Source organism: Meles meles, chromosome 20 (genome assembly GCF_922984935.1).
Source record: "Meles meles chromosome 20, mMelMel3.1 paternal haplotype, whole genome shotgun sequence".
Taxonomy (NCBI): Eukaryota; Metazoa; Chordata; class Mammalia; order Carnivora; family Mustelidae; genus Meles; species Meles meles.
Window position 1 is genome coordinate 55,379,296 of NC_060085.1, and position 17,683 is coordinate 55,396,978.

At 58.9% G+C, this 17,683-nt stretch overlaps 1 protein-coding gene across 2 annotated transcripts in view; it reads right to left on the minus strand.

Annotated features, from left to right (window-relative positions):
- PLXND1 (plexin D1) overlaps positions 1 to 17,683 on the minus strand; it is a 56,826-nt gene that overhangs the window by 19,592 nt on the left and 19,551 nt on the right. For both annotated transcript variants that reach the window (XM_045990702.1, XM_045990701.1), the window contains exons 3-15: positions 15,871 to 16,002; positions 15,512 to 15,612; positions 15,283 to 15,412; positions 13,674 to 13,851; positions 13,434 to 13,542; positions 12,894 to 12,996; positions 6,813 to 6,914; positions 4,185 to 4,274; positions 3,868 to 3,961; positions 2,754 to 2,908; positions 1,790 to 1,941; positions 843 to 942; positions 610 to 749 (exon numbers count right to left, since the gene is read on the minus strand). In XM_045990702.1, the coding sequence (XP_045846658.1) occupies positions 610 to 749; positions 843 to 942; positions 1,790 to 1,941; positions 2,754 to 2,908; positions 3,868 to 3,961; positions 4,185 to 4,274; positions 6,813 to 6,914; positions 12,894 to 12,996; positions 13,434 to 13,542; positions 13,674 to 13,851; positions 15,283 to 15,412; positions 15,512 to 15,612; positions 15,871 to 16,002 (1,586 nt within the window). The remainder of the gene's footprint in view (positions 1 to 609; positions 750 to 842; positions 943 to 1,789; positions 1,942 to 2,753; positions 2,909 to 3,867; positions 3,962 to 4,184; positions 4,275 to 6,812; positions 6,915 to 12,893; positions 12,997 to 13,433; positions 13,543 to 13,673; positions 13,852 to 15,282; positions 15,413 to 15,511; positions 15,613 to 15,870; positions 16,003 to 17,683) is intronic.

A 17,683-nucleotide genomic window follows, 5' to 3' on the forward strand; every position in this document is an offset into this window, starting at 1 on the left:
GCTGTGCTCCCCACCTTCAACACCCTCCCTTTCCTCAAACCCTGCCTGTCCTTCCCAGTTTTCCACCCCATCCCACAACACCCAAGAAGAGTTTCCAGGGTTCCTCTCTCAATGGCCATCCCTGCTGTGGAGCGATTCTGAAAGCACTGATTTTTCTCCCTGTCTCAGATGTTCCTGTTTCCTGTGGGAATGTCTGCTTTCCCCCGCTCTGACTGTGCTGCAGTCTTCTTGGTAGCCACAGCAATGCCCATCCTTGGGGCCTGGTGCGCAGTCAGTGCATGATAAAGACAGACGCACTTCATCCAGAGGTTACGGACCACACCCCTGCTGGCAGACATATCAGCGGATCTGAGGATGTGCACAATCATCACCGTTCTCGCTGCAGCTGTCACTTATGGGGTGCCTACTGTATGCCAGAGTATTACTCGTAACTACTGTTCTTACCAGATGAGGAAACTGAGGCTCAGAGAGGGAGAGGGGCTTGGCCAAGGGGACACAGCCAGTGGAGACCCAAGTGATCCTTGGTGCAGGGATGTCCTTCCACCCCTCCAGCCCCCCAGCCTTCCAGTTACCCTGGGCTAGAAGGGGTGGCCCAGCCCAGGGGCTTACACGAGCTCTGTGCAAGGCTCTGTGTCATTCACCAGGACTTGGAGCTCGGAGCCCACATGGAGGTCGCTCCCATGGATCGTGATCCTGGTGCCCCCAGCCTTGGGGCCCTTGTCAGGCTCCAGGAACTGGACCAGGGGCAGCTGTGGGGAGGAAGAGAGGTGGTCAGGCCTCAGGCCGTTCCTCAGGCATGTGCCTGGTGGGGTGGGCGGGAAGGTGGATGTGGCCTCTCTTACCACATAGGAGAAGCGCTCCCGGGACTTTCCCTCCTTGGAGGCATTCACTGTCACCACGTCTGAGAATGCCCCTGGCGCTGGCCCTGTGGCACACACAATCCTGGGGGGAGGTGGCTTTGGTCAGCGGAGCAGCCTGAGGATCTCGGGGCCTGGGTATCCTCCCTTGAATAATGCCCCCCGTACACCCTGACGGTGTGGGAGCACCCCGCATTTGCACTCCGCTATCAGCCCTGCCCACTCACAGCGGGGGCAGCCCCGCGGCCAGGACACCCAAAGGCATTACCCACATCAAAATACCGAAACCATTCCCTGTCACTTGGCAAACAGTCACTCTGAAACCCCCCACTGTCACCCTGATGCTAGGCTCTTCCCCAGGACTCTCCCACAGTTCTGCAACCCTATGAGAAAGGGGCTGGTCTTTTGGACCAAATGTTCTCCAACCATAAGAACACCGACTAGGCCGGGAGACTGACGGTCTTTCTGCAAGCTGGCCTTACAGTCCCCCAAAAGGAAATCCAGCTTAGTCCCTGCTTTTCTAGAGCCCCTCTGGGCCGGCCCACAGCTGCAGGCCCAGACCTTTGGACCACACGGGCAGCCCCACACTTTGTTAATTGCAAGGTTTTTGTTGTTTTGTTTTTCATGAGTGCAAGGCTTCTGTGGAAGAGAAGCTGGTCTAGGGACACCTGGGAGGGCTTCCCAGGGCAGCAGGCACTGAAAGGGGAACCTGAAGGGTGAGACGAGTGGCCAGAGCAGAAAAGGGCAGGACGCACCAGGAGGGGGAAGAACAGCTTGAGCAAGGTCCAAATGGCGGTGGGCCATTTCTGGGGAGCTGCGGGCTGCCGAGGAGGGCGGGATGGCCGAGGGGGGGGCAGAGCTGTGGCTGGCACTGTTGGGGGCGGGTCGCTAGAAGTCAATCAGAACCGCCCCGGGGACTGCCCACTACTCACTCCTCGGACACCGTGTATCTGTCAGCCAGAGGCTCACAGGCCACGCCGCCAATCCACACGCCATGGGCCACGTCGCTAAGCCGCCGGCCTAGGTTCCTGCCTCGGATGGTCAACAGGGTCCCGCCGTCCAAAGGGCCACTCAGCGGCTCGATCTGCCAGGTGACAGAGGATGGAGAAAGTTCTGAGGCTGGGACACCAGCAGCCTCCCCCTCCCCCACTACTGCCCAGGGGGAGGCAGGACCACGCCCACCTGCTGCTCAGGAGAAGGTTCTGGCTCTAAGAGGGCTGGGACCGCCCTTCACTTGACAGGTCCCTGGGACTGCCATGGAGGGTGTGCGTGTGGGTTACTGAGCCCACATGGGTGTGGGGATGAGAGTGTGTGTGCACAAAGTCAAGGATACTTGGGTGGGGTGGGGGGTCTCCTGGGGACAATGAGGTCTGCTCCCAGATGTCTCACCACAGGATCCTGCATCCCGGCCAGAGCAGGGCACCTGACCCAGGCTAAGCCCGTGACAATCCCGACCTAAGACTTTCTTCCCTAAAACTGAGGCTCAGTGGTTATTACCACCCTATCGGCAAGGTTTTCCTGAACTCACTATAAAAACTATACGCAAGCCCCAGCGTCTCTCCTATCCCAGCCTCCCCACTTTACTGTTTTTCTCCATAGCACTCACCATCTTCTATATGTAAGTTACTGACTTCCTTACTTATTACTGCCCACCCTGCTCCCCGACGACACCATGAGCTCCGGGTCGAGGGTGCTGTGTGTTGTGTTCACGGCTGTGTCTATGGCATGGAGGGGGCCCAGCCCCCAGCAGTGCCCAGGAGGTCACTCTGCACGCCTGGCCATGTGAAGCAGAGGAGCCACGGGTGTGGGGGCCCAAGCAAGTGGCCGTGTGTGTCACACACGCAGGCACGTGGGCAGGATGGGCCCCCTGGGGCGGGGGGGGGGGGGTTTACTTACCGCACGGATCTCAGGGGCAGGGCAGGTGCCAGGCAGGGGCTGCAGGGGCCCCCGCAGGCGGCAGCCGTCACTCCACACGCACAGATGTCCCAGGTCCTCCCGACCCAGGCACTGAGAACAGTCGGGGCTGCCCATGGCGCAGTTATAGACCTCCACTGGGAGAGACGAGGAGAGACAAGGTCAGCCCCCTGCCCCATGACCACAGTGCCCTCTGCACCCTCCCTCTCGCAGGGATGCCCCCCACCTCCCGCCAGAGGTGAGTCCTTGTCCTCCAACCCCCCCAGGGCCTGCACTCAGCACAGTGCAGCACAGCCTCATTAAAATCTGTCCTCACCCCGATTCAGTCAGCGGGGAGCTCTTTACTAGCCCCACTGGACAGATAAGAGACTGAAGCTCAGAGGGGAGAAGGGACTTGCCCAAGGTCCCACAGCCCGTGAGCGGCAGGGCTGGGATTCACACCCAGGCCTGAGTGGGACTGTTCACCCACCACTGAGCAACGTGGGCTCTGTGGGCGCCCGGGCCTCAGACGCTCGGAGGGGCCCAAGAGGGAGCGCAGGAAGGGTTCTTCAGGGCCTTGGGTATTCAGGCTGCTGCTGGGGTCTCTCTGGGGTCTTCACGGTGGGGATGGAGGCCCCCATGTCCATCAGGGGTGGCCGAGGCTCCCCAGGGACAGGTTCTTGGGGAATTGATTCAGTCCATGTAGGAACAGCAAGGACACCAGCCATGATCTGGGGGTTCATGTCCCAGACATGAATGTGAGATCTGTGTGCATCATCTCAGCAAATCCTCGCCAAGCCTTCCGTGAAAGGGTCTGTGCCTCATGTCCCATGGGGACGATGAGGCTCAGAGAGGGACGGCTAAGCAGGCGCCCGCAGCTGCACAGCCGTTAGCACAGAGATACCTGGCCCAGAGGAGCTGCCCAGTGAATGAATATACTGAGCCAGTGACCAAGTACAGATGGGCCAGGCTCGGTTCTGAGAACCTGTGTGTTAGGGAACGACAGGACAGGACATCTGGGACTGTGCAGTGAGCACTCGCTGAGTCCCCCAAGGGAGAGCCCCACCCATTAAGACTGAATCCCCTGTGGCCACATGGGGTAGATGGGGGCCCCCACCTGTCATGGGGGCAGGGCTGTCCAAGTATCGGGCTGGCTGCCCCTTTAGCTGGAGGCTGAGTGGAAACACCTGGCTCTTCTGGGTCGTGTGCAGCTGCCAAAGGACAAGAAAGAGCACGAAGGGCATGAGCGGCGTCTAGGTCTCTGCTGGGGGAGGGGATGGATGTCCTGGAGAGAGGACAGGGCAGGGATGCTGAGGATGGGGGGATCAAAAAGAGGAAGCGAGGTGGGAAGGAAGGAGACAGCATCTGGATTTGTGCAGGCCTCCCCCCACACCCCTCCCCCACCCCCACACACATCCGGGCCGTACCACTCACCACCACTTGGTTGCAGTGTACAGTGGATTCATTCACCCACATGGCTTCAAAGATCTCCTCTGGCCCGAAGCTACATTCTAGGGCTGTGCCCTGGAAGACATGGGGGCGCCGAGGAGTGTGGGATCAGCACTCGTCACCCTCTGCCTCCGCCAGTAGCGCATCACGGCCTACTGCCCTGAGGAGTGGGCTGAGTCCTACTCCCAGGCCCCTCCCCGCCGCAGAATGTCCTTCCTGGTCTTCATGTCCGATGTTTAAGGGAGACAAGGAGTACATGAACACCTAGAACGTTGGCCTTGAGCTCTCCGTGCCATTAACAACCTCACCAGCATGCCCCAGTGGCCTAAACCAAAGGCCTTTTACTCAGCTCATAAAGTCCTGACTCTCCAGCATGGCTGGCGTTCAAGGTGCACCTCAGGGAGAGTCTACCTGCTCTTTGAACCTTAACCCCCCCCCTCCTCTCTCCCATAGGCTGACGCCCAAGCCATGGCAGGATGCTTTTTGACATGGCACAGGCCGCCCTGCCCCCGGGCCTTTGCCCGGTCCATTCCTCCCACCCAAATAACTTGTCTCCCCTTTACCCACCCAGCGCAACAACACAGCCTTCAGAATCCAGTTCAAATGCCCCATATTCCAAAGATTTCCCAGTCCCTCCCCTTAAATCAGGTGGGTGCCCCTCATTTGATCATTCATTCATTTGGCAGGGGGTTGGGTGCCTGTTGGGACTCTGAGAAGTTCCTAAAGCCTGCCCCCACCCTGTATGCTGAGGACCACCCTTATCCCCCTGCCCAGGTTCTGTTTACATTGGTCTCCCTGCACCTTGGGGAGGGCTGGGGCTGGGTTTCAGCCCCTGTGACCCCTCCAAGGGCAGTGGAGGTCAGCAAGTGAGCTCAGGTTCCACTGGTTTGAATCCCACACTCTGCTACTTCCTAGCTGTACAACCCTGTGCTAGTGGTCCTCCTCTCTGAGCCTTGGTCCTCTAAACTTGGCAATAGAAACAAGCTTCCCTGCTCTGTAGGGTTGCTGGGGAAACAGGAGCTGATGTATCTTTAGCAGGTTGCACGCTGTGGGTGACTAATATATGCGGGCTCTTAGTATGCAGGAGGTGCTCCATACATGTTTGTTGACTAACTAAACAGGGCCCACCCCCCCAGCCTCATCTTGCCCAGCACAGGCCTCCGGGAAACAGTATCGATGAATATCTGCTGACTGAACAAACCCAGGTTCCAAGCATGTTCAGCCAGCCTCGTGGCAGGACTTCCTGTTTATGTCCCTGTGTTAGCAGATGTGACACCCTGAGGAAAACACAGGTCAACAACCCCCTACCTCACCCCCCACCTGCCCGGTCTCCCCCTTCACAGGAAGGTGGCTCTTGAGCTCATCTGCCCATGCTGAGCTTGGCAGGTGGTGGTGGTGGTGGGGTCTGTCTTCTTAAGTCTCTGAACCCAGGTCTTAGCCACTCGGGGCAGCAAGCCCAAACTGTCTTGGGGCTCCCCAAGAGATAGGCCCAGCAAACAGGCCTGCTGCAGAGCCCAGGCAGGGGGCTCTGCCTGCCTCTACCCTGCCCTTCATGTTCTAGAAGCAGGCCCAAGGCCAGGAGTGCCAGGATCACTCGGGCACACTGAGGGTAGACATATGTCCCCCAGGTTCCCCAGCTGGGAAGTGGCAGCCAGGATCCAAACCCAGGGCTTGGGCCTCCCCCTGCCGGGCTCCCATAACCCCAGGGAGCAGCTCTGTCCTCCATACCAGCCCAGGCCCCTTCTTGTCCCAAATGTGGCAGGGTGGAATCAGAGGGTGCCCGCCCCCCACAGAGCTCTGGCCCCAGCCACGAGGCTGCCTGACACATCCCAGATGCCCAGCACGTGGCCCCCACGTGTGACAGCTGTCACAGGCCTCCACCCCCCCTTGGAAGCAACAGACGGTGACTCCCCAGGAGCTGGGGAGGGGGTGGCTGGCACACTTCCAGAACTCGCCAACGCTTCCCACCCAAGACACTCTTCCAGGAGGGACCCAGAAAGGAGCTGCATCTCCTCCTCCCCATGTCGGGGGGGGGGGGGGAGTAGGGGAAGGCAGATGGCAGGGAAGAGCACTGTCTCGGGAGTCCAGGGCTAGGGTGCAAGTCCAGCCCTATGTCATGTACATCTACTTCCCCTTTCCAGGTCTTTTTTTCCCCATTTGGACAGTGGGGAGTGGGGCAGCACAGGGCCACGCTTCGGGCAAGACAGGCCAGCCAGAACTGAAGAAGTGTGTCCAGAACCACTTTTCAGCCTGGGGTGGGGTGGGCCGGACGAGGACCAGGTCCACCTGTGGGCTGTGGCCCAGCTCTGCCGGGAGAGCTTTGGAAGGTAGGGGAGTTTGGGGGTCCCCCACCAAAGCATTTCCATATATAGTGGGTCCTGGCCAGAGTTTCCCTCAGGAGCTGTTAGCAGCCTGCCGTCCCTTGGGCTGGGCCCTCACCACCCACTTCTCATTCCTCCAACCCCCTGCAACCACCCTGGGGCTCTCTCAGACAGAACCTGGAAACTCAGAGACACAAAACCAGAGTGTGAGTGGAGAGCCCACAGCGTGGGTCCTCATCCAGGACGCGTTCTCCCCAGCCTCCCGCCCCGCCTGGGCCTGGCCCCCACCTACCTGGAAGGCAGCATTGGCCAGACGCACTGGGATGCTCTGGGAGCTGCCAGTAGGCATGGGTGCCAGGGCTGAGGGCAAAATCTGGGGGCAGTCCTGAGGGCTCTGCAGTCAAAACACAAGGAGAAGAAGCTGACGCGGGAGCATTTCGGAAGGGACAGGACTCCCCGCGGATGTGCCTGCCAGCCTGCGAGGTGAGAAACACCAGGAATAAACTCACAACAGCCGCCACCCCAGAGTTTGACGAGCTCGGCGCCTCCCACACACCATCTCATTTGACCCTCAAGACAAGCGTCGGGGCAGGAGGCTTTACTGACCTCATTTTACAGATGAGGAAACTGAGGCACAGAGCAATGAAATAAACTGCCCAGTGAAGGAACCAGTGCCCCCGTGGCTGCTCCGGGGCTGGCCTCTCCATCTCTGAGCCTCATCTCTCCTGACTATAAAATGAGGGACTGCACCCACTCTCTAAGACTCGGCTTCAAGGCTCACACGTGTTAAATGAGTCAAGGAAAAGGAACTCCAGGCTTCTGGATGGCCCGTGGGAAACGGGCTCTGAGGACCCTGGTGCCACCAGGTTCCACAGCCCTCCCCATAGCCTCAGGCAAGAGTCACAGCCTCTGGGCCTAGGTGCCAGGCCCCCAGAGTCCCAGGGCAGGCCTGGGCATCAGCATTCCCGTGTTGGCAGTACAGCCACTGAGGCCTGATAGAGCAGGGGCTACCTCCAAAAAGGAAGGGATGGAATGAAGGAGGGCAGGTGGTGATATACCTGAGGTCAGAGGGCAGAGCTGGTCTTTGAACTCCTACCGGCTGCCTCCCAGGCCAGAAACGGGCCTGAACCTGAGGCTTAGGGCGAGGGGCAGAGACCAAGGGGCAGGGCTGTGCACACTCTGTTGCCTTAGTGACCTCTCTGAGCTTTAACTCTGAAGCCCTCACCCTGAACTAGGTTCTTCTGACTTGGGGGCTCCGTGGGCTGTGTCCTGCCTCCTCACACTCCGAGCCCGACCGCCAAGAGCCTGAGAGAGAGGAAGACGGAGGACTCAGCAGCAACCCCACTACACCAAGGCCTGACCACTCTCCAGCCCAGAGGGCTTCCTGTTCTGTCTTCCTCCTGCCCAAGTTTGGCTGGGGACAGACTTGGGGACACCACAATCCATGTGTGTCCACCTTGGGGTCACCCAACCAGGGCAACGGCCTCTGGGGATAGACTTGAGAGGGTCTTTTCTCCCTACTGTTAATTGGACAGGGAGCTCCTTAAAGGGCACCCCAGGGACCCAGCATCCCACTGGACCTCGAGGTCAATGGGTGCTCCCCATGTCAGCATCAGTGGTAGCCATGAGCTCACACAGCCCTCACTGTGCTCCTGGCCGGTTCTGAGCACTCCACACTGTATTAACTCACCAAATCCTGACTCCCAACAGCCCCATGAGGTAGGCACAATCATCGCACCCATTTTACGGAATGGGCAGCACCGCAGCCCTCCTGGTTGTCCCAACCGTTTGCTGACCACCAGGCCAGAAGCCGCGCCTGGACTGCTCTGTTGCCCCAAGAGTGGCGCCTAGTGCAGACCGCAGAGGCCTTGGCTGAAACAGCAGCATGGCCAGGCCAGGGCGAGGCCTCCTGGGCGATGGTTCTGGAGGGCCGGGAGGGAGGAGCTTGTGTCCAGCTCAGTGTGAGCGCACACAAACCTCTGTCCCTCCAAGCTGCTGTCTGGCACAGTCTCGTATGTAAACCCCATGGAATTTGAGAGAATGGAACCCACATGTTTGCAATCAGTCTGCATGGCCGCTGACAGTTCTGCCTTGCAACTAGCTGGGGGCTCTGTGCTCTGTCCTCCCAGCGCCACCCCACCAGTGGGTCAGCGGCTGATAGGAGGGGCTGGGGAGTAAGGGTCAGAGGGGGCAGCTTCCACAGGAGGCTCCTCAGAGGGAATGACATGGGACTACCTCCCAAGGGCCTCCCATTCTCCTTGATTCCTATCTATGATCCCATGGCCACGTCGATGTTTATTCCCATTCTATGGAGTGGAACCAAGACTAAGGGTCCTGGCACACCTTTGCCCTCCTTCGGTCCCTCCTCCCCACCCCGCCCCCCGAGTTGGCTAACCCTCCATGGGGCCAGCTGGAGTGTCTGCTACTAGCCTCCAGCCATCTGCCTCCAAGCCTGGCTTGGCTTTTGGGGAACTTCCCCCACAGGCTTGCGGTTTGGGAAGACTGACTCTACTCCTCAGCCCCAGGGATAGGCGGGTGTCCCAGGCCTGCCCTGGCCTCAGCAATTGGTTCAGAGAGCATAAGTGACCCTAGTTCAGCCAGTGAAAGTTAGCTGCAGGACTCCTGTAGAACCAATAAGAGAAAGAAGCTCTTTTAGTTTTCTGGGGCTGCCAGGAAATCAGGAGCCTGCCTGGAGCTGCTGAGGCTGACTTGGCTACCAAGAGGAGAGGGCTGCCTGAGCATGGAGCCTGCCCAAAAGAGCAGAGAGCCCCGACAACGTGGTGGGATCCCCTGGATCCAGCTGTACCTGAAGGTGATACAACCACCAGACTTAACACTCACAAGTCAATTAATTCTGTTGGGGCAAGGCCAGTTTGAACTAGGATTTCCTCACATGCAACCAAAGGACAGGGGCCTCCCTGTCCCATTCCAGGCCAGGCCATGGACACGTCAAAAAGAGGCTGGGTGGCTTTTCCCCTTGCTGGAGTGCCACATGGGGCAGAGCCTGCAAGTTCAGGAAACCATAGCTAACTGCCCGCATTCTAGCAGAGCTGAGAAGGTGGGACACCAGGAACGAGGACAGAGGCTCGGTAGGCAGTGCTGGGAGGTACCACCAAGCCCAATGGGAGCCCAGCATGTGCTGGTTCACAAAGGGTCTCACCTGTCCTCACAATGGGACTCACAGACTTTCTTGCTGTCTCTCCCAGGCTCAAGGGTCAAGAACTGGTGTCCCAATACACGGCTGGCCCAGGGGCCTTGAATCCACCACACAGGGTCCCTTCCTACCTTTCTGTACCTTCACAGCCCCCTAAGCTTTCCCCTGTCCCTACCAAACCACTCTTCTCACTGGCTCCTAATGAAGTTCAGGTTCACAGATGCAGCCACGCCATCGAAGGGGTCTGGCCTCCCTTCCCTTCTCCCCTCCACTTTCTCCTTCTGGTGCCCACTAGGGAAAATAACAGGAGACTCAGGCCCTGGCAGCTCCCCAGGGACATCTCCCTGGCCTAGCGCAAGCCCTACTGTCTCCCCCCAGAGCTCGAGGGGTGCAGACAGATGTGCAAACCTCCCAGCCCACCACCTGACCAGAAGCATGGCGCCCGCACGGCTGAGATGTAATTAAGTGCCAACTTCAGTCTCAGAGCCTTCTGCAGGCCTGGGGGGTGGGGGGGGGGGGCTGCTGCCTCTTCTCTTCCCAGATTATCGTAATGCTCTAAGACAGGCCCTCTCTGTGCTCCCCACCCCAGTTCCTGGCCCCCAGATCAGCAGACCTGGAGCGGGGCGGGGGCGGTTTACAAGATGCTGCTGCAGAAACATCTCCAGGCTGGCGAGCTCCTATGCATCTGTCAGGACCCTGCACAAAGGTCCCTTTCCCAGAGAAGGGCTCCCTGGCCCACCCAGTAAAGTGGTCACAGCTCCTAGGTAGCACAGGGGCCTTTTAGGGAGTACCTACAATGGGCCACGCATGGCGCTAACTAAACTCCCAGGCGCAGTTCCAGATTCCCAGCACAGCGAAGGAGGCCCATTTTAAAGAAGTCAAGTGGACAACTTTACAGCAAGCAAAACAGGTGATGGGGAAGAAGGCACAGAGAGGTTCGGTAGCTTGCCCAGGATCACACAGCCACAACACACACCTCCGGCTCTTGACTCGTGATGGGGAGAGCAGAACTATGTCTAACTGGGACCTGCCCGCTGCCTCGTGCATACAAAGGGTGCCCGATCAATGCTGAACGGACCGTGCTAAGGTGGGGTCCTCCTCACCCCACCACTCCTGTAGGTGAGAGCACAGGACTCCGGCTGCGATACATACGCTGTATGTTCTCATTCACTGAGTCGCTGCTCTGTACCGAGCCCTGGCTGGGGGCTGGGACATGCGGACCCCAAATGAGAACAGGAATCCCAGTTGGCCGGGACCAGAAACCTAGCGTTCACTGCAGAGGCCTGGGGGCCTCCCCTAAGGTTTGGCCACATGGACACCCCTGATGCTCTCCCGCAGTGCCAGAAGGCCCATGTTACTGTGTCAGTCCTTTAAGTTAAACTCCTGGTGACTCTTCTGCAAAGCAGTTCTGAGGCTCAGGCAGGAGGTGCAGAGACCAGAGGATTCCAGGTGTGGGCCATGGAGCCCCCACCCCTTGCAGCTGCACACTGATCTCTGCACCTGCTTGGAGGATTCCTGATAAGCTTCTCTGAGCCCAGAGTCAAGAGGCTGGGGCTTCAGATGCTCTGGGGACTGGGGCTGCTTCCCTGGGAGGCATGCCCAGGGTGACCTCCTCCTATTAGGAACCAGGGCCCCCAGGACCATACTGGCTACCTCAGTTCCACCATCTGGAAAATGGGGCAGGAACATCCCCTTCCTGGAGAGAGGAGCCTCAGGCAGGGAGGGACTCAGTGCCTTAACCTGACCCCTCACAGCTCTCATACAAGACAGAGGTCAAAAGGGGCATGAACTGTGGTCTCAGAACCCTGGTACCAGTCTAGCCATCCCACCTGGCTGAGCACGATGGTCCCAGCCAAAGCCTTGGGAATCCCATTTGGTCATCCCTGGCCCGAGGCTGGGGTGGCCTTAGAGGATTTGGGGGCAAAGGCAGGAGGCCACCGTGTGAATAAACACCACAAAAACCAACCAGCCACGAGTTATGTGGTATTTTCATTTGTATTTCGCCCTGTCCCCCAACTCTCCCCACCAGGCCCACCCCAGTGTGACTGATTCAATCCAGCCGCTCCAGAGCACCCAGGAGGGCCTGGATCCTGGCCAGCTGCAGGGCTCAAGGGACCGGCAGAAGAAACTGGACCTGGAAGCCTGTGGTTCCTGAAGCCAGCTCACCTTCTCTGCCCAAGGAATCACCCACCCTCGGGTCCCCAGCACCATGGGGAGACGAAGGTGAGGGCCTTTCAGCCCAACTCCTGACCTGGGGGAGACAGGAGAACATGGGCTCCAAACCAGAAGGGCTTGGATTCGAGGTCCCAGTCTGGTATTTCCTGGCCTCGGGGACAGCTGCCTTGATCCCGCAGGGTTGTTGGAAAATATTACAGGTGAAATTTAAAACTAGCCAGTACTGGGATGCCTGGGTGGCTCAGTCAGTGAAGCTTCTGCCTTTCACTCAGGTCATGATCTTCGGGGTCCTGGAATCGAGCCCATGTTGGGCTCCCTGCTCAGCGAGGAGTCTACTTGTCCCTCTCCCTCTACCCTCCCCCCAACGCATGCTCTTTCTGTCCTCGCAAATAAATGCTTTTTTAAATATATATATTTAAAGATTTTATTTATTTATTTGACAGACAGAGATCACAAGTAGGCAGAGAGGCAGGCAGAGAGAGAGGAGGAGGCAGGCTCCCTGCTGAGCAGAGAGCCCAATGTGGGGCTGGATCCCAGGACCCTGAGATCATGACCTGAGCCAAAGGCAGAGGCTTTAACCCACTGAGCCACCCAGGCACCCTGCAAATAAATAAAATCTTAAAAAACAAAAACAAAAAACTAGCCAGTATCAGCAAAAGGTGCAGAAAGGGACCCTCCCACTCCAGGTGGAAGTTTAACCAGGCTCAGACTTTCTGGAGGCAGTTGAGTTAAAGGTGTAAAAACATCATGGCCACACTTTCTCCCCCGAAGTGCCATGTCTAGAACTGGCCTCCAGGGATTAATCAAGGACACACACCACGCCTGGGCTATTTTAGAACACAAGAAGAAACGGGAAGCGATCCACATATCCAACAATAGGGGATTGGTTAAACGCGCTGTTACGTGATGAACCGAGCACAGCTGTTAGATCTGGCACAACTGTTAGTGCCAGAAGAAAATTTAATGACGTGGAGATGTTCTCAACATACTAAAAAAAAATGGTAATGAAAGAGGCAGAGGGCATCCCCCTCAGGCCTGACTTACCGTGGGATTTGGTGAGGCCTCACACCGTGACTGGTTGGAGACACAGGCATGCTGCTGGGTGCACCAGAAACAAGGCCACTGTGCCGACAGGCAGCTGGTGCAGCTGGAAGACAAGGGACCCCTCACACACTCAGCTCCCCACCCTCACTTCACCCCTGCCCCCGGGAACTGGGACCCAAGAGGCAGATCCCAACGCAGAAGGGAAAGATCTTCTGCATCATCAGGGGCTTAGGCACTCAAGATAGTGAGCTCCCCGCTGCAAGAGGTATGCAAGGAGCAAAGAGACAAGCAGGGCCTTTAGGAGCCGAAAGTTAGTGTGGTGAAAGCCTTTCTCTCTGCCCCTGCAGCCCGAGTGCCCACGGAAGCTAGGCGAGGGTCTGCAGGTGGTAAATGAGCTAGCAAGTGAACAAGCGAGGATCCTATCTGCCTCCAGGACACCACCATACTTCTTCCAAGGGTCTTCCTGATAGCGGAACCCCCCCCCCCCCGCCACCCCATGCTCCTGCCCACTGCCCAGGGGCACGCGCCTGACCCACTCACGCAGCGTGGGGATACACTTGTCCAACGCGGCCGCAGTCGTAGATGGTGAAATTGGCTCTGACGATATTCCGCCCGTTGACCCTCACAGACATCTCAACAATCACGTGATCTAGAATGGACCGGGGAAGTGGACCGGGGAAATGGACCGGGGGGACCAGGGGGAGGACAGAGGGGTCTGGGGTCTCCACCAACCTCACAGGCTGTGCCGTCAGGACACCACCCAGTGAGCAAGGTGCTTACCCTGCTGGGGTGGGAACGGCGGGAACTGGGCCCTCGGCAGGAGGTTGCAGTAGGCGATCTGGTGGCCAAAGGCAGGGCCTGGGACCCGGGCCACGGTGCGGATGTCATTGCCATAGTCACAGGTCATCTCCATGCCGCTGAGGCTGGGCAGGCTACCTGAGATCTGCAGGATCATGCCCTGGGGGCCAGGGCCCCTTAGCAGGGGGAGTGGGGAGCAGGCCTTCCCCCTCATGGCCCCACTCCTACCTCAACCACCCTGGGAGAAGTGGGGACAGGGGGCCAGGACTCTAGACCAGAGCACTATATCTACCTGGGGCTCCCTAGGCCTCAGTTTCCCCAGCTGCACAATGAAACGGACCACCTGATAACAGTCCAGGAGGCTTTGCAAGATCTGGTCCCCGAGACTCCTCTGACCCACTCCCCTGAGAGTCTCTGAAATCTACCAATCCGTTCTCACTGCCTGGTGAGTTCCCTTCACCCAGAATGCTCTTCCCGGAGACCCACCTGACTCACCTACTTCGTATCTTTGCTCAAAGGCAACACTCGCTGCAGGAGGCCAGCTCCAACCTGGTCTAAAATGTCAACGTTCCTCCACGCGTTCTCCACGCCTCTCTTCTGCCTCCTTTCCCACCGTCGTACCTCTCACTGTCTCGACAGCGCACCTTGCCTTCTCCCTCACCCCCCACAAGCATGTCAGCCGATCAGGGGCCGGGCCTTTGTCTTATGCAACGCTGTGTCCCCAGAGTCCAGAACTGCACTTAGCACATAGGAGGTGCTCAAGAAGACATTTGATGAATGAATACGTGAATGAATGACTAGATGGATGGATGGATGGACAAACCTATGCCCAGTCTGCCTGATGAGATAAAGCACGTGAAGAACTCTGACAGAGAATAATGGGGAGAGGGCTGCAGAGGAGCCCCAGGCCCCTGGCCCTTTAGAACCACCGTCTCCCCCTGTTGATGGAGGAGGATACCCAGCCTCAGAGAAGTCACTGAGGGCAGGCCGGAGGGGGACCCAGGCCTGTCTGTCCCTTGGCCCCCTCCCCATACTGCCTGCTATGGGTGGGAGGCGGCTGGGGCAGCTCCAGGCCTTCCCAGCCCAGGTGGGGCAGGGAGCCACTTGCCTCCACACTGTAGATGCATTGGTTTCGGGAAGCAAGAAATAGTGCCTGGCACTTGGTGGCCCCTCTGCCCTCTCCCCGTACTGGGACCGGGAAGAGGTGGGGCTTGGGGACTCACTCTCCTAGTCTCCAACCTGAGCCCTCCCTCCTGAGACTCCAAAGCCCACCCACTTGAGTTCAGATCCCAGGTCCCCTAGTCCCTAGCTATAAAACGGTGAACAAGTCATTGTCCCTCTCTCTCTGTGCCTCAATATCCTCATGTGCCCGGAGTTGTGTGAAGCCCGGCAGAGGCGAGCATCACGTGCAGAGTGAGTGCTGACACTCGGTGAGCACTCGGCAGAGCCAAGTCATTCTCATTATTTGGCCGCGGGGCCTTGGGGCACCACGGGCAGGAGTCTCTACCTCGGGGGACTTGGGGGCCAGGTGAAATGTGGCTTCCCACCCCGCGTTGCCCCCGAGCGCAGAGCCAGCTCCCCCATGACTCACTGGGTACTCCTGGTGCACGTCGATCTCTGCAGGCAGGACCGTCATGGTGGGACAGCGGCCGGGGCCCTCGCTGGCACTGGTCCAGAAATGCTGCTGGTCGGCGTGGGCACAGTCCTGCTGCAGGGTGCACCTGGAGCGGCGGGGCGCGGGTCAGGCCCCCAGGGGGCTCCTCTCCCCTCCCGCCCTGCCGTGGCCGCCCAGGCACAGCCTCTGCCCCAGGGAGGCTCACCGTGTCTCCAGGGCACACCAGCCGCAGTAGGCGTCGGCGGCCCCCACGCAGTCCCCACAGGTGGCATGCACGGCACAGGCAGCAACTTTCACCCGGGCCATCTGGAGGCAGAGGTGAGGGCCCAGCTCCGTGGGGAACCAGCCACGGCCAGGGTCCTGAGATGCTGGGGAAACTGAGGCTCGAGGCTGTAACAGGAGCACGTGGGGGCACAGGGCTTCCCCTGCAGCGGTGGTGACCACTCTGGGAGGGGAAGGGCTAGCCGACAAAGGAGGTGTGACAGAAGGTGCTCCTGCTGGGCGGAAGAGAGGAAGAAAGCTCGGGTGTCTGGGGACCCTATCAGGCGGGGGCTCTGGCCTTACCTGGTGGGACGTCATCAGATAAAGGTAACCGGAGTCTGCTGGGTCGAACTGCATGACATGGTGTACAGGCTCCCCGTAGGCCACCGTCACCGCCCGCCGGCTCACCACCTGCATGCTCTCATTCAGGTTGATCTGGGGGGGGGGGGTTGGGGGGTGTCAGGGGGACTCTGGTGCACCAGGACGGGGCCCATGGCGAGGGACATGCGCCTGCGGGGGGGCGGGGGACTCGACCCAGGCTTGGGGTGTCAGTCTCATCCTCTTTCTGGCCTTCCCAGGTGGGAAATCATGGACACGCGAGGGAGAGCTGTGGGCCGGACCTCTACACCCGTGCCTCTGCTGGGCCCCCACCAGCACTCCCTCCCCGAATGATGTTCCCCAACACATCCCACCGTGTGAATACATAGACACTTTACAGTTTACAAGAGTCTCTGGGAGGCTGTCTGGCATCACGCCTAAGAGCGGGGACGTGGGTTTGAATTCTGGCTTTGACATTCCCAAGCTGTGCACGCGTACAAGTCGCACTCCCCTCGCTCGCAGCCACAGCTTCCTGACCTAGTGGGACTCGTGATGGCACCTGCCCCTCAGGACTGTGGTGAGCACACATGGAGAAGATGCCCGCAGAGTGCTGATGGGGCCACACTTCTCATCCTTCCCCTCTTGCACCCATTTCACAGATGAGGAGACCAAGGCCCAGAGAGGCTACAGACTTGGTGAGAGTCATAAAATGAAGACACTTCGGGGGCACAACCCAAGCCCAGGCCTGTCTGACCCCACAGTCTAAGGATGAGGTGAAGGGGTGGGGTCCAGGGTCCTGGCAGGAGGAAGACCAGGACTAGTGGAGGCCTGAAAGGTCCTCTGGCTCTGAGAACCCCCTGCGTGTCCTCCTGAGAGCAGACAATGCCCACCAGGGCTGCATCCAGCCTTGTTTTCTGCTGGCCCCTCACATTCCCAGCATGCTGCTCTGTTGGAGGCCCCGCTGGGCCAAGTTGGGACCAGCAGTCTAGAAGCCTCCCTGGGCCAGCTGCCAGGGGCCTCCTACTGCCTGGCCTCCTCTGTGGGTGCCTAAGTTTTGGTAGCTCCTTCCTGCTTATAGAATAAACTAGTTCTGGCATTCAAGGCCCCAACAACCAACCCCAGCTTATTCCACCAGGCTCATTTCCACCCACTCAACCCAACTCTAGCGTTCTAGCCTCTAGGCCTTCACGCACACTGCGCGCCCTGCTGGAGTGTTTCTCTTCCTGCCCCTTCAGCGAAGATCCGTCTTCCTGGTGCCTTCTTCAGAAGAGTTTCTCAAATGCCCTCCACACACCAAATTGAAATTACTCTCTTCCCAGGCTCCTGCAGCCTGGGTTCCAGCCCCTGAGATATCGCCCATCCTGGGGGACCTCTTTGTGGATTCTGCCCAAGCAGGCAGGGCCCCAGCTCAGTCTCTGACCCTCTCCTCGGGTGCCCAGCAGACACTCAGCTTATTTCCACTCCTTCAAAGGTTTACTGAGCACCTACGATGCTCCAGAGCCGGGGCCAGGTGCCGCGATCGAAGCCGCGAGCAGGGAAGCACTGGTAGGAGACCGTGCACAGGACAAGGTGGTAGGTAAAGAGGTCTGGGTCGAGGGATCACATGCTGGGCTCCTGGTCAGCTGGCCCTGAATTCAACCCCAGCTCTCACTGTGTGACTTTGGGGCAGTCATTGCCCCTCTCAGAGGCTTAGTGTTCTCTTCTGTGAAATGGGAATCCTGGCACTACCTCTCTCACAGAGGACCGTAGACTCTGACCACAGTCTGGGATGGTCCAGCTCATTTTCCCCATGACAGAG